Source organism: Oncorhynchus gorbuscha, linkage group LG08, assembly GCF_021184085.1.
Source record: "Oncorhynchus gorbuscha isolate QuinsamMale2020 ecotype Even-year linkage group LG08, OgorEven_v1.0, whole genome shotgun sequence".
Taxonomy (NCBI): Eukaryota; Metazoa; Chordata; class Actinopteri; order Salmoniformes; family Salmonidae; genus Oncorhynchus; species Oncorhynchus gorbuscha.
This window is the reverse complement of record NC_060180.1, coordinates 71,281,573-71,296,046: the sequence shown is the minus strand read 5'-3', so window position 1 is coordinate 71,296,046 and position 14,474 is coordinate 71,281,573. Positions and strand designations below refer to the sequence as shown.

The following is a 14,474-nucleotide window of genomic DNA, read 5'->3' as shown; positions in this document are numbered from 1 at the left end:
CATTCTTATTGAAAGCAAGTCTAAGAAGCGGTAGATCTGTTCTATGTGCGTTATTTCAGGTTTTTTTTTTTAGATATTCATTCATTTTTGTTTCATCAGACCATTTTATTATACATGTTAGAGCATGTTTGTTTTACAGCTTTTCTTTTTCCTTTCTCATCAGTAACAGTTTCACATCTGATTTTCATTATCTTCTCTTGTTACACATTGTTATGGCATCCGGTGCATGTATTCTGGCAAAACCCGCTTAAAATGTGAATGTTGAAAAGAGATTAAAGTCATTATAATTCATATAATTCATATTCAAAGTTGTTTATGCTTTATTTCTGTTGTTCTGGATAAACTCTTGTCAGATTTTGTTAATATTTTCAGTTCACATATTTTTTGTCTTTCAAACTTCAATTCATTTAAATCTTTGTTTTCCAGACATTTCACATTAAGTTTCCAAAACTCTTATCATTTTTAACCATAGTAATTACTGACTTGAGATTATACCTCTTCTTTGAATAGTGACATTGCAGAGAATATTGAAATGTGTTTTGTAATAAATAATTCAGTTTACTTGTTTTCACACTTTTTCTACGATAGCAATGCTGGTGGTCTGGTCATCTTTGGGAGGTAGGGGTGGAGGGGACGTAATCAGGGAAGGGCAGGGTCATCTTCTTCCTACTTGCAGTTGGACTGTGGGGAGTGGTGTGTACTCGCTGTCTGCACTTTTTCGTAGGTGTCGTCTTCATCTTTGATCTTCACTTGTCGGTCTCGCTGTCACTTTCTTTCATATCGCAGCTCGAGGCCTGGTGGGAGACATCTGCTTTGGAGCTCTGGTGGTCGACATTCCTGGTTCCATCTCTCTGTGCTGGGATCACTCTCTCTCACAGTCCCTGGACCAGCAGCGGTGACATCACGGTAGTGGTCTCGCTGACTGTCTGGGGTGCTGGGTTAAATACTGTGGGCTCTCTCTTCATCAGGCTTTGGGTTAGATGCTGGATCTCTTCTTGCTATGTATGACACTTGACAATGGAAGAAATTCACTTAATGAAATGGGGACCATAGAGAAGTTCTCTCTATGGTCCCCATTTCATTAAGTGAATTTCCAGCAAAGATCTTCTCATTGGTGTATGTAAATGTTTTGAACCACTGTGATTGGACACAGGAAAAGTCTTCTTAAAGCTGCAATATGTAACTTTTTGGGTGACATAGAAATTTACGTTATAGATCTGTCATTCTTATTGAAAGCAAGTCTAAGAAGCGGTAGATCTGTTCTATGTGCGTTATTTCTATGCTTCCCATTCTTACGTTTTTTAAAACTTTCGGTTTGGTACACCAGCTGAAAATACAGTATTTTTGGTAATGGGAAATATATATTTCACAGCGGTTTAGATGGTACAATGATTCTCTACGGTATCCTTGCTTGTTTTGTCACAAACTGAAATTAGGGGAACTACTTGTGCTTTTGCAAACAGGAAATGGCAACGCAATTCCTGCACAGTGCATCTTTAAAGAAATGTTGTGTAAGTGACTCGTTTATGTTTGCCATGACAAAGGGTATGAAGACAAGTCCAGATTTCTCAGTAAAAAAAAATATTCTTCTACTTTGAAAGTGTGGAGTAGGTTGTGTCGATCAGTGAAACAAAATCCCAATTTAATACATTTTTTTTATTTTAATGAAGGAAAAATGTGAACTGCAGGGGTGAGTAGACTTTCCCTGGTGACTGTATTTGTGACTATCCAAAATATAAGTTTTATAGCCCTAACATTAACCGTTACCCTAGCAGGCTATTATTTACATATATTTATCTCAATATGTTGATAGTATCTGTAGTTCCCTACAGATGATCTATCAAAATAAAGTATAACAAAGTTAACCTAATGCTTTCCTCTTGCCAACTTTATGAGATCAGTAATTACTTCATGGAAAGGATGCATTTCTCATCGGGCCCATCAAATCAAACAGACCACCATCAGAAACTAAAAAACATGCTTCACAAGACAGTTTTGGGGCATTTTTAAAAGGTTTATTGTATCATCATTTCACTGTGAATCAGATACATCAAGGCTATGTTTTAATAACCACACTAGCATAACACTTACACAAAGCATGCAAAGCACATCGCTTGATTTCTAAGTGGTATTATTCATGTGGATATTTGAACACAGGCATTTGACTGACGGTACAGATGTACAGAGGTCATCTTCTTTGATGCCCGTTTGGACCGAGTCAGAACGTTTACTGCTTGTGACCCTTGGAGGAAGAAGAGTTCCACATTTCTTCTCCGTCCTTCTCAACGACCAGGTTGCCGTCGTTACGCAGGTACATGCGGCACATCTTGAACCCTTGAGCCTGGCTCTTGGTTTGCCACATAATCTTGTTGTCCCTCTTGTACATGACAAAGTTGCTGTCATCTTGCATGCACAGGCGGTAGGCGTCGCGCTGTCCCGCGGTGTCAGAGGACCACATCTGCCTCCAGCCATAGATGACAAAGTTACCGTCCTCCTGTGCAGATGACATAAAGGGTTGTGGTAAGGATGGTGTATGCGAATAACCATTAAAAAATAAGAAGTTTTACCACACAGTTTGGGAGCCACTGTCCTGGTTCAGCAATAGCTGACTTCAGATTACATATGGTCTGTATCTGTAAATGTACCTACCTGGAAAACTGCCTTGTATTCCTTGTTATTGGACCACATGTAGTCTCCCTTACGCATCTCATCATACTTGGACATGTAGTTCCTGCTCATGATTCTGAAATAAAGAATAAATAAATAAAACTCTGCTTAGCAAAAAAATACATATAGCTAACCTTTTCTAAATTCCTAAAGCAAATATTCCCAAGGCAAAAATGTGTAATTTAATCACTTTTGAAATAGTAATATAATGGACCTCCTTTCAAATGGTGAATAGCACTCTCTATTCTTTATTTCCTCCCCAATCTCATGGCATCCAATTGGTAGTTAATCTTGTCTACACTTCGCTGCAACTCCCGTACGGACTCGGGAGAGGCGAAGGTCGAGAACCATGCGTCCTCTGAAGCACAACCCAGCCAAGCCGCATTGCTTCTTGACACAATGCCCATTTAACCAGGAAGCCAGCCACACCAATGTGTTGGAGGAAACACCGTACACCTGGCGACCATGTCAGCGTGCACTGCGCCCGGCCTGCCACAGGAGTCACTAGTGCATGATGGGTCAAGGACATCCCTGGCGGACAAACCCTCCCCTAACCCAGACAACGCTGGGCCAATTGTGAGCCTCCCCATGGGTCTCCCGGTCGCAGCCGGGACTCGAACCCAGAATCTTGAGTGGCACAACCTTAGACCACTGCGCCACTCGGGAGGCCTGACTTGCACTCTTCCACTCAATTGAGGCATCCTGATGTTGGCAAGAGTTTAAGTGGCCACCAAAAGACATTTCAGTTTTTAGCAAATTCAAAATCACTACTTGGCGTTATCACCTGTAACACAAAATATAACTTAACGTAGCAGGCGTAAGAGTTCCCATATCCGTTTTCAGCGTAAAAGGAAGCTAGATTGAATAAATTGGCTGTATCCCTGAACACCAGACAATTCGGTTGTTGCCAAGGCTACACAACATACAGCAGGAGACATGCTACACAACATACAGCAGGAGACATGCTACACAACATACAGCAGGAGACATGCTATACCCAGAAACTCAAGTTGCTAAACTCCCACTTTGATACTCACAGTCCGTGTGGTTCAGTAGTTCAGGGGATCGGATTGATGAGGCTGGAGGTTCCAAATGAAGTGAAGTTGGTAAATAAATGTCCTCTTTTATACCCACTGAGGAGAGGGTAAAGACGGGGGGGTGGGGTGATTGGAGGAGGAGACTGGGGCTGAATGGACACTGAGATGCACAAGACAAACTTAAAACACGTGGTAGTTAATTTGACTGGAATCTTGAAAAATAAAATGCTTTTACAGTTTGGATTAGATTGCCTAGATTAGAGTTAACTTTCATCTGGTGTATCTGGCTGGACACATTGACGGTGCTAAAGACTGATCTGGCCTTGTGATCATTTTAAAGTTCAAAGAGTTTAAAGTTACACATTTTTGATGGTTAAGTGTTCCTCTGCATTGCGTACGTATTAGCGACTAATTAGCCCGTAAATTCATTGTAAATGATTTAGCTAATGGAAATGAGTTAGCTGTTAAGCATAGCTTTTAAGAAGCATTCTACATAGATAAGTATTGAATCTTGTTTAAAAGTCATTGTTTCAACACCATCTACCTTTTTTAGGCAATCATTATATTGTTACTTTGAAGTGATCTATATAGGTTTTCCAAGTACCAGTACTGCTCATGTGCATAATATTGTGCCTTTTGGACTACAACCTTTCCGTCATTTCGGATAAATTGTTCTTGAATGTTGAGTGTTTGTGTGACTGGTGAGTTTCTTTTTAGGTATGAAGAATGACACTGTTGTTCCCTTCAGCAAGCAGATGCTCATCGTAACTGGAAAATCCGACATGATCTTGTTCAAATCTGAACAATTCTTCAACCATGGCAATTTTAGCTTGGTAGTTTAGCTAGCTAACATTAGTAATGATACATTTAGCTAACTTAACATTGATCCAATTGGTCCAGCTAGCTACATTCTCCATATAGTCAAGTTTAACGTTGTCAAAAATATATTTTGCTTGATCATCTTTTGGTTGAAAAGGTGAAAGGTCAGTGATGAAATGTCACAACTCAAACTCGGGTATCAACATCACCCCTATTACACATGTTCCTTTTGAAAGTACTTTGAATAATGATGACACCAATAGGGAGACTGGATTACAGCCTAATAATTTAAAAAAAAATTTTTTCACATTTAATTGCCTCCATACATGGTTCATCCCACATCACATAGTTCTACCCACTGCACTGAGACTAGGAAACACTGAGAAATCCACGATAATCGAATTTCAATAAGAATTTCTCTACGGCTGCCCATGCTTTCCACCTGGCTTCCAGCTCTGCAGCAACTGGCCCAAGCCCCCCCCCCTCGCTTCTCCTTCACCCAAATCCAGACAGCTGATGTTCTGAAAGAGATGCAAGATCAGGATTTCCTACAAATCAGCTGGGCTAGACAATCTGGACCCTCTCTTCCTAAAATTATCTGCCGCCATTGTTGCAACTCCTATTACTAGCCTGTTCAACCTCTTTTTCGTATCGTCTGAGATCCCCAAAGATTGGAAAGCTGCCGCGGTCATCACCCTCTTCAAAGGGGGAGACAACCTAGAACCAAACTGTTACAGACCTATATCTGTCCTACCCTGGCTTTCTAAGGTCTTCGAAAGCCAAGTTAACCTGTCTAGGACAGATCACCGACCATTTCGAATCCCACCATACCTTCTCCGCTATGGAATCTGGTTTCCGAGCTGGTCATGGGTGCACCTCAACCATGCTCAAGGTTCTAAACAATATTTTAACCGCCATCGATTAAAGACAGTACTGTGACAGTAGTCTTCATCGACCTGGCCAAGGCTTTCCACTCTGTCAATCACTGCATTCTTATCGGCAGATTCAACAGCCTTGGTTTCTCAAATGACTCTATGGGGATGCCACATGTCGGTCTATGGCAGTCTCTATGGGGGTGCCACAGGGTTCAATTCTCAGGCCGACTTTCTTCTTTGTATACATCAATGATGCCGCTCTGTGTTACACTGTGTTAACAACCCTCCAGACGAGCTTCAATGCCATACAACACTGCTTCCGTGGCCTCCAACTGATCTTAAATACAAGTAAAACTAAATGCATGCTCTTCAACCGATCGCTGCCTGCACCTGCCCGCCCGTCCAGCATCACTACTCTGGACGGTTCTGACTTAGAATATGTGGACAACTACAAATACCTAGGTGTCTGGTTTAGATTGTAAACTCTCCTTCCAGACTCACATTAAGCATATCCAATCCAAAATTAAATCTAGACTCGGCTTCCTATTTCGCAACAAAGCATCCTTCACTCAGCTTACAGATCATTGCACCTGTACATAGCCCATCTGTAAATAGCCCACCCAACTACCTCATCCCCATATTGTTTTTTTTGCTCCTTTTCACCCCAGTATCTCTACTGCACATTCATCTTCTGCACATCTATTACTCCAGTGTTTAATTGCTCAATTGTAATTACTTCTCCACTATGGCCTATTTATTGCCTTACCTCCCTTATCTTACTGCATTTGCACATACTGTATATAGACTTTTCAACTGTTATTGACTGTATGTTTGTTTATTCCATGTGTAACTCTGTGTTTATGTCGCACTACTTTGCTTTATCTTGGCCAGGTCGTTGTAAATGAGAACTTGTTCTCAACTGGCCTACATGGTTAAATAAAGGTGAAATAAATAAATAAATCAATCAATCTCTAACTTTCCGACTTGGGAGAGCTGTTCCACGTGGTTATTTCCCAGCTGGAAACTCGTATTTCCCAATTCCAAGGAGCATTTGAAGACAGTATATTCCTTGTACCGCATTATTTACATTGATAATACACAGTAATGAACACTAATCTACAGTCTTTTCAAATTTGTATTGAAAGAAAGTAAGAAACCTGAATTGTTCAAACCACCTTCATTGGAGATGGAAAGTTTCCCTTCAATGATAAGTATTATTATTATTTTACTGCCCTCAGAACCTGACATCATGAGGGTGTACTTTCCTTACAGTACATTCATGCGTTGGAGCCGACAAAAATTAATAATCACAATCATTTATTTCTGATGTGGGTGAAGACCAAATAAAAAATGTAATCAGTTTTCACTGATATAAATAATTGTCGTTCCACAAACTTGGTGCACAAATAATTTACAGTGTTAAACAACACTGTGTGAACAATGACCCGGCCTCCCTCGACATGGGATCAATCACCCGGCCTCCCTAGACCCAGGCTCAATGACTCAGCCTCCCTAGACCCAGGCTCAATGACTCAGCCTCCCTAGACCCGGGACCCATGACTCGGCCTCCCTCGACCCAGGCTCCATGACCCACCAGCCCCCCGAATATGATTGGACCAGACGTCAAATCGGCGACGTTGGTTGGTTCGAGTTAATTGAGACACATTCGCATCCCCGTTGGTGGCTTTTGGTAGCTTTTAGGTATTCGAGACAAGCTGGTCATCGGATTGGCTGACAGTGTCAGTGATAGAGACAAACTCTAAAGCCAATGGATGCAATAGTGCTGTATGGCCACCAGACGGCAGTATTGGAACAAAATTAACAAGAAGTCAAAGGAAGAATTAAAAAAATAATATCTAGGGGTTATTTTGGATATATTTTGGGGAAAATGTGGGCAAAAAATACAGATAAACTGCCATTATGGTGCAATTTCCTCAACAACTGACTTGATATTGAAGTTGATGGGATTTAAAAAACAAATATTTTTTTATGGGTAATATTAGCGGGAAAATAGATGTCCCCCCCAAAAAAACATTACATATAGGGGCAAAAAGGGTCAGGAACGCTTCACGAATTTTGCGTGTCATCCTCTGTTATACGTTTCTTAAAAGTCCAGTGTGCTTATTTAACATGTTTTGACATGAATATTACAGAATTAATTCAATACCTTAACATGTTTACATCAAGTTCATTTGAGCCATCTTTGGGGGCCCTGTAAAGTCTGTTAAGGTGCTCCACGAGCCCTGTGGAGCCCCCAGGGGCCTGTTAAAGATGGCCGCTCTGAGCCAGGGAATCTTCGTTGCTATCTGTTGCTTTTTTTGTTGCAATCTTTGGCTCACCTCATTGGCTAGTTAACTTTGTTGCATTTTTGGGGTGCAGAGACGGATTGGTCATGTTACAAATTATGCCACCAATGAGATTCTTATCTGTCGTTCATGTCCCGCCTCCCCACAAAATCCACGGAGAAATTCTGGACAGTTCTCAATCATTCCAAGTAGTTGTGAGAAAGATAGTTGTAAAGGTAACATTAGCTATATTTCATCCCGGGTTTTGGAACACAGTTGTGTATTTAGGTGAATTAAGGTGAGTGTCATGCGTTGAGTTACTTGAAAATGATTCTTGTCGCTAGCTAATAACGTGTAATAAATGGCAGTAATAATTGATAGTTAGCTGGCTAACTAGTTAACGTTATTATATATTTAGATATTCAGCCAATGTAGTTCACTTACAGTGTACTATATATACAACGCACACTTGTCAGCTAGCTAATGTTATATGTAGAATCAAATTGTCCTTTAACGTTGTATGTTCTCTACTGTAAGCATCGTAGCTATGTGGTCCACTGTGTATTGCTGTCAACAAATAACAATGTATGTGTATATGTGTGAATAACCTCTCTTAATGAAAGAAAGAATGGATTACGATCACACCCCTGCTTTCCGCTTGGAGCCCTCACCCTGAGGGCATCTGAAGAGGCTGCCAGGGTTGCCAGGACCATCCAGAAGAAAGAGTGTACAAGTGTCGTCTGGATGCTGAAGCCACGACAGGTGAAAGCGAAGGCAAAGGCTTGTGTGGTCGCCAGAGGGGGTGACCCGTATGATAGCCGACTGGTGGACAAGTGAGAGTGCCATGAAGTTCGGCAAATACCATGGTCAAACCTTCAAGTGGCTGCTATGCCACAATGTCTGCTACGCCGTCATGGTCTTGGCTTCTCACCAGCAAGAGAGGGAGATGGGGGACACAGACACGTCACCTCAAATGGCCAACAAGGACCGGTTTGACTGGTACTCTTTTCCTTAAATAGTTGTACAGTCGTGACCAAAATATTTGAGAATGACACAAATAATAATTTTCACAAAGTCTGCTGCCTCAGTTTGTATGATGGCAATTTATGTATATACTCCAGAATGTTATGAAGAGTGATCAGATTAATTGCAACTAATTGCAAAGTCCCTATTTGCCATGCAAATTAACTGAATTCCCAAAAAACATTTCCACTGCATTTCAGCCCTGCCACAAAAGGACCAGCTGACATGTCAGTGATTCTCTCGTTAACACAGGTGTGAGTTTTGACGAGGACAAGGCTGGAGATCACTCTGTCATGCTGGTTGAGTTTGAATGACAGACTGGAAGCTTCAAAAGGAGGGTGGTGCTTGGAATCACTGTTCAACGTGCCGTCATCATTGCTTTGCACAAAAAGGGCTTCACAGGCAAGGATATTGCTGCCAGTAAGATTGCACCTAAATCAAACATTTATTGGATCATCAAGAACTTCAAAGAGAGCGGTTGAATTGTTGTGAAGGCTTCAGGGCGCCCAAGAAAGTCCAGCAAGTGCCAGGACCGTCAACTGCGTAGTCTGCCACAAAATCAACAGCATAGTCTGCCACACTACTGGAGTTTTGACAGAATTCAAGAAGTTTACTGGCCGCCTCTCTCCCGGATACCGGAGAATCAAGTACCTTCCTAACTTCTGCCATGAAATCCTCCAGGTAGTGGGACTGGAAACAGAGCCACAATAGCAGGGCAGACTGCCCATTCTCTGGGGGCTAGTCCCAAGAATATGTCCATTTCGAGGAGGACAATCAAGGCTCCAACGTGAGAAATCCCTCCCCCCCTTACTAAAGGATTTTGTAGCAACATTGCCTAGAGTTGGCAGAGGCCTTGTGCTTTTTAAAGAGATTTTATTAATCCTAATTGCACAAATACATGTTATGTGAAACTCTAATCAAGAGGAAAGGCATTTCATATTATACAAATTAAAAGACATTTAATCATTGTCAATTTCTTGAGCTTGTGTGCTAGATCATGCTAATTCTGTGTGTGCAAAAAGAAAACCTGAGGTGTGACTGGATATCACTTTGTTTACTATCCTGCAATGTAATCACCCCACAGTAAAATGATTTACATACTGTAGATTGCCTTGTGTTACACCTTGATTAAAAGCAGATGTTAGTCAATCACATCCATTGATACATAACATACAATTTGGCAGGTAGACCATTAGGGCCAGGAGACTTTCCACGTTAGGTTGCTTAATAATTGCATGGAAAACCTCTCTGGTAATTCCACCCAAAAGAGAATTTATTTTCCCCCTAATGGCTGACGAGGTTTTTTTTTTAGATATTCATTCATTTTTGTTTCATCAGACCATTGATTTATACATGTTAGAGCATGTTTGTTTTACAGCTTTTCTTTTCCCTTTCTCATCAGTAACAGTTTCACATCTGATTTTCATTATCTTCTCTTGTTACACATTGTTATGGCATCCGGTGCATGTATTCTGGCAAAACCCGCTTAAAATGTGAATGTTGAAAAGAGATTAGTCATTATAATTCATATAATTCATATTCAAAGTTGTTTATGCTTTATTTCTGTTGTTCTGGATAAACTCTTGTCAGATTTAGTTAATATTTTCAGTTTACATATTTTTTGTCTTTCAAACTTCAATTAATTTAAATCTTTTGTTTTCCAGACATTTCACATTAAGTTTCCAAAACTCTTATCATTTTTAACCATAGTAATTACTGACTTGACAAATGAATGTCAATCATTCAGTCTTCCGGAGATTATACCTCTTCTTTGAATAGTGACATTGCAGAGAATATTGAAATGTGTTTTGTAATAAATAATTCAGTTTACTTGTTTTCACACTTTTTCTACGATAGCAATGCTGGTGGTCTGGTCATCTTTGGGAGGTAGGGGTGGAGGGGACGTAATCAGGGAAGGGCAGGGTCATCTTCTTCCTACTTGCAGTTGGACTGTGGGGAGTGGTCGGTGTACTCGCTGTCTGCACTTTTTCGTAGGTGTCGTCTTCATCTTTGATCTTCACTTGTCGGTCTCGCTGTCACTTTCTTTCATATCGCAGCTCGAGGCCTGGTGGGAGACATCTGCTTTGGAGCTCTGGTGGTCGACATTCCTGGTTCCATCTCTCTGTGCTGGGATCACTCTCTCTCACAGTCCCTGGACCAGCAGCGGTGACATCACGGTAGTGGTCTCGCTGACTGTCTGGGGTGCTGGGTTAAATACTGTGGGCTCTCTCTTCATCAGGCTTTGGGTTAGATGCTGGATCTCTTCTTGCTATGTATGACACTTGACAATGGAAGAAGGTGAGGCCTTCACCTCCACACAGGCTGCACATGCCTCCAGTCTCTTGGCATTCGGGATGGACAGAAATGTAAACTTTTTCCACTTCACAATAATGTCCCTGACAGTGCCCAAATGAATATTCAATGAGTAATACATTTCCTTGTAGCCTTCTCCTAATCTTTTGCCTTTCAACAACCTTATCTGAGTTCTTTTGACAGTTTCTTCCTCATATTTTGATCTTTGCTGGAAATTCACTTAATGAAATTAATTTCCAGCAAAGATCTTCTCATTGGTGTATGTAAATGTTTTGAACCACTGTGATTGGACACAGGAAAAGTCTTCTTAAAGCTGCAATATGTAACTTTTTGGGTGACATAGAAATTTACGTTATAGATCTGTCATTCTTATTGAAAGCAAGTCTAAGAAGCGGTAGATATGTTCTATGTGCGTTATTTCTATGCTTCCCATTCTTACGTTTTTTTAAACTTTCGGTTTGGTACACCAGCTGAAAATACAGTATTTTTGGTAATGGGAAATATATATTTCACAGCGGTTTAGATGGTACAATGATTCTCTACGGTATCCTTGCTTGTTTTGTCACAAACTGAAATTAGGGGAACTACTTGTGCTTTTGCAAACAGGAAATGGCAACGCAATTCCTGCACAGTGCATCTTTAAAGAAATGTTGTGTAAGTGACTCGTTTATGTTTGCCATGACAAAGGGTATGAAGACAAGTCCAGATTTCTCAGTAAAAAAAAATATTCTTCTACTTTGAAAGTGTGGAGTAGGTTGTGTCGATCAGTGAAACAAAATCCCAATTTAATGCATTTTTTTATTTTAATGAAGGAAAAATGTGAACTGCAGGGGTGAGTAGACTTTCCCTGGTGACTGTATTTGTGACTATCCAAAATATAAGTTTTATAGCCCTAACATTAACCGTTACCCTAGCAGGCTATTATTTACATATATTTATCTCAATATGTTGATAGTATCTGTAGTTCCCTACAGATGATCTATCAAAATAAAGTATAACAAAGTTAACCTAATGCTTTCCTCTTGCCAACTTTATGAGATCAGTAATTACTTCATGGAAAGGATGCATTTCTCATCGGGCCCATCAAATCAAACAGACCACCATCAGAAACTAAAAAACATGCTTCACAAGACAGTTTTGGGGCATTTTTAAAAGGTTTATTGTATCATCATTTCACTGTGAATCAGATACATCAAGGCTATGTTTTAATAACCACACTAGCATAACACTTACACGAAGCATGCAAAGCACATCGCTTGATTTCTAAGTGGTATATTCATGTGGATATTTGAACACAGGCATTTGACTGACGGTACAGATGTACAGAGGTCATCTTCTTTGATGCCCGTTTGGACCGAGTCAGAACGTTTACTGCTTGTGACCCTTGGAGGAAGAAGAGTTCCACATTTCTTCTCCGTCCTTCTCAACGACCAGGTTGCCGTCGTTACGCAGGTACATGCGGCACATCTTGAACCCTTGAGCCTGGCTCTTGGTTTGCCACATAATCTTGTTGTCCCTCTTGTACATGACAAAGTTGCTGTCATCTTGCATGCACAGGCGGTAGGCGTCGCGCTGTCCCGCGGTGTCAGAGGACCACATCTGCCTCCAGCCATAGATGACAAAGTTACCGTCCTCCTGTGCAGATGACATAAAGGGTTGTGGTAAGGATGGTGTATGCGAATAACCATTAAAAAATAAGAAGTTTTACCACACAGTTTGGGAGCCACTGTCCTGGTTCAGCAATAGCTGACTTCAGATTACATATGGTCTGTATCTGTAAATGTACCTACCTGGAAAACTGCCTTGTATTCCTTGTTATTGGACCACATGTAGTCTCCCTTACGCATCTCATCATACTTGGACATGTAGTTCCTGCTCATGATTCTGAAATAAAGAATAAATAAATAAAACTCTGCTTAGCAAAAAAATACATATAGCTAACCTTTTCTAAATTCCTAAAGCAAATATTCCCAAGGCAAAAATGTGTAATTTAATCACTTTTGAAATAGTAATATAATGGACCTCCTTTCAAATGGTGAATAGCACTCTCTATTCTTTATTTCCTCCCCAATCTCATGGCATCCAATTGGTAGTTAATCTTGTCTACACTTCGCTGCAACTCCCGTACGGACTCGGGAGAGGCGAAGGTCGAGAACCATGCGTCCTCTGAAGCACAACCCAGCCAAGCCGCATTGCTTCTTGACACAATGCCCATTTAACCAGGAAGCCAGTCACACCAATGTGTAGGAGGAAACACCGTACACCTGGCGACCATGTCAGCGTGCACTGCGCCCGGCCTGCCACAGGAGTCACTAGTGCATGATGGGTCAAGGACATCCCTGGCGGACAAACCCTCCCCTAACCCAGACAACGCTGGGCCAATTGTGAGCCTCCCCATGGGTCTCCCGGTCGCAGCCGGGACTCGAACCCAGAATCTTGAGTGGCACAACCTTAGACCACTGCGCCACTCGGGAGGCCTGACTTGCACTCTTCCACTCAATTGAGGCATCCTGATGTTGGCAAGAGTTTAAGTGGCCACCAAAAGACATTTCAGTTTTTAGCAAATTCAAAATCACTACTTGGCGTTATCACCTGTAACACAAAATATAACTTAACGTAGCAGGCGTAAGAGTTCCCATATCCGTTTTCAGCGTAAAAGGAAGCTAGATTGAATAAATTGGCTGTATCCCTGAACACCAGACAATTCGGTTGTTGCCAAGGCTACACAACATACAGCAGGAGACATGCTACACAACATACAGCAGGAGACATGCTACACAACATACAGCAGGAGACATGCTATACCCAGAAACTCAAGTTGCTAAACTCCCACTTTGATACTCACAGTCCGTGTGGTTCAGTAGTTCAGGGGATCGGATTGATGAGGCTGGAGGTTCCAAATGAAGTGAAGTTGGTAAATAAATGTCCTCTTTTATACCCACTGAGGAGAGGGTAAAGACGGGGGGGGGGTGTGATTGGAGGAGGAGACTGGGGCTGAATGGACACTGAGATGCACAAGACAACCTTAAAACACGTGGTAGTTAATTTGACTGGAATCTTGAAAAATAAAATGCTTTTACAGTTTGGATTAGATTGCCTAGATTAGAGTTAACTTTCATCTGGTGTATCTGGCTGGACACATTGACGGTGCTAAAGACTGATCTGGCCTTGTGATCATTTTAAAGTTCAAAGAGTTTAAAGTTACACATTTTTGATGGTTAAGTGTTCCTCTGCATTGCGTACGTATTAGCGACTAATTAGCCCGTAAATTCATTGTAAATGATTTAGCTAATGGAAATGAGTTAGCTGTTAAGCATAGCTTTTAAGAAGCATTCTACATAGATAAGTATTGCATCTTGTTTAAAAGTCATTGTTTCAACACCATCTACCTTTTTTAGGCAATCATTATATTGTTACTTTGAAGTGATCTATATAGGTTTTCCAAGTACCAGTAC

The 14,474-nt window shown here is 41.1% G+C and overlaps 2 protein-coding genes across 2 annotated transcripts; both read right to left on the bottom strand.

Moving 5' to 3' along the window:
- Window positions 1–1,993: 1,993 nt before the first annotated feature.
- LOC124042152 (mannose-specific lectin-like) lies at window positions 1,994–3,778 on the bottom strand. The gene is made up of 3 exons (XM_046360530.1): window positions 3,705–3,778; window positions 2,650–2,743; window positions 1,994–2,494 (listed from the first exon to the last, which is right to left on the bottom strand). Exons 2-3 carry the CDS (start codon window positions 2,737–2,739, stop codon window positions 2,228–2,230), a joined length of 357 nt encoding a protein of 118 aa, XP_046216486.1. The 5' UTR covers window positions 2,740–2,743; window positions 3,705–3,778; the 3' UTR covers window positions 1,994–2,227.
- An 8,376-nt stretch (window positions 3,779–12,154) lies between these two features.
- On the bottom strand, window positions 12,155–13,938 carry LOC124042151 (mannose-specific lectin-like). Its single transcript, XM_046360529.1, has 3 exons — window positions 13,865–13,938; window positions 12,810–12,903; window positions 12,155–12,654 (listed from the first exon to the last, which is right to left on the bottom strand). Exons 2-3 carry the CDS (start codon window positions 12,897–12,899, stop codon window positions 12,388–12,390), a joined length of 357 nt encoding a protein of 118 aa, XP_046216485.1. The 5' UTR covers window positions 12,900–12,903; window positions 13,865–13,938; the 3' UTR covers window positions 12,155–12,387.
- Between the last annotated feature and the right edge of the window lie 536 nt (window positions 13,939–14,474).

Bases quoted from the DNA above. Each gene is read 5' to 3' on its own strand.
- LOC124042152 (XM_046360530.1), bottom strand. From the start codon at position 2,739: ATGAGCAGGAACTACATGTCCAAGTATGATGAGATGCGTAAGGGAGAC. The intron at 2,495-2,649 runs GTAGGTACATTT...TCATCTGCACAG, and splicing joins AATACAAGGCAGTTTTCCAG to GAGGACGGTAACTTTGTCAT.
- LOC124042151 (XM_046360529.1), bottom strand. From the start codon at position 12,899: ATGAGCAGGAACTACATGTCCAAGTATGATGAGATGCGTAAGGGAGAC. The intron at 12,655-12,809 runs GTAGGTACATTT...TCATCTGCACAG, and splicing joins AATACAAGGCAGTTTTCCAG to GAGGACGGTAACTTTGTCAT.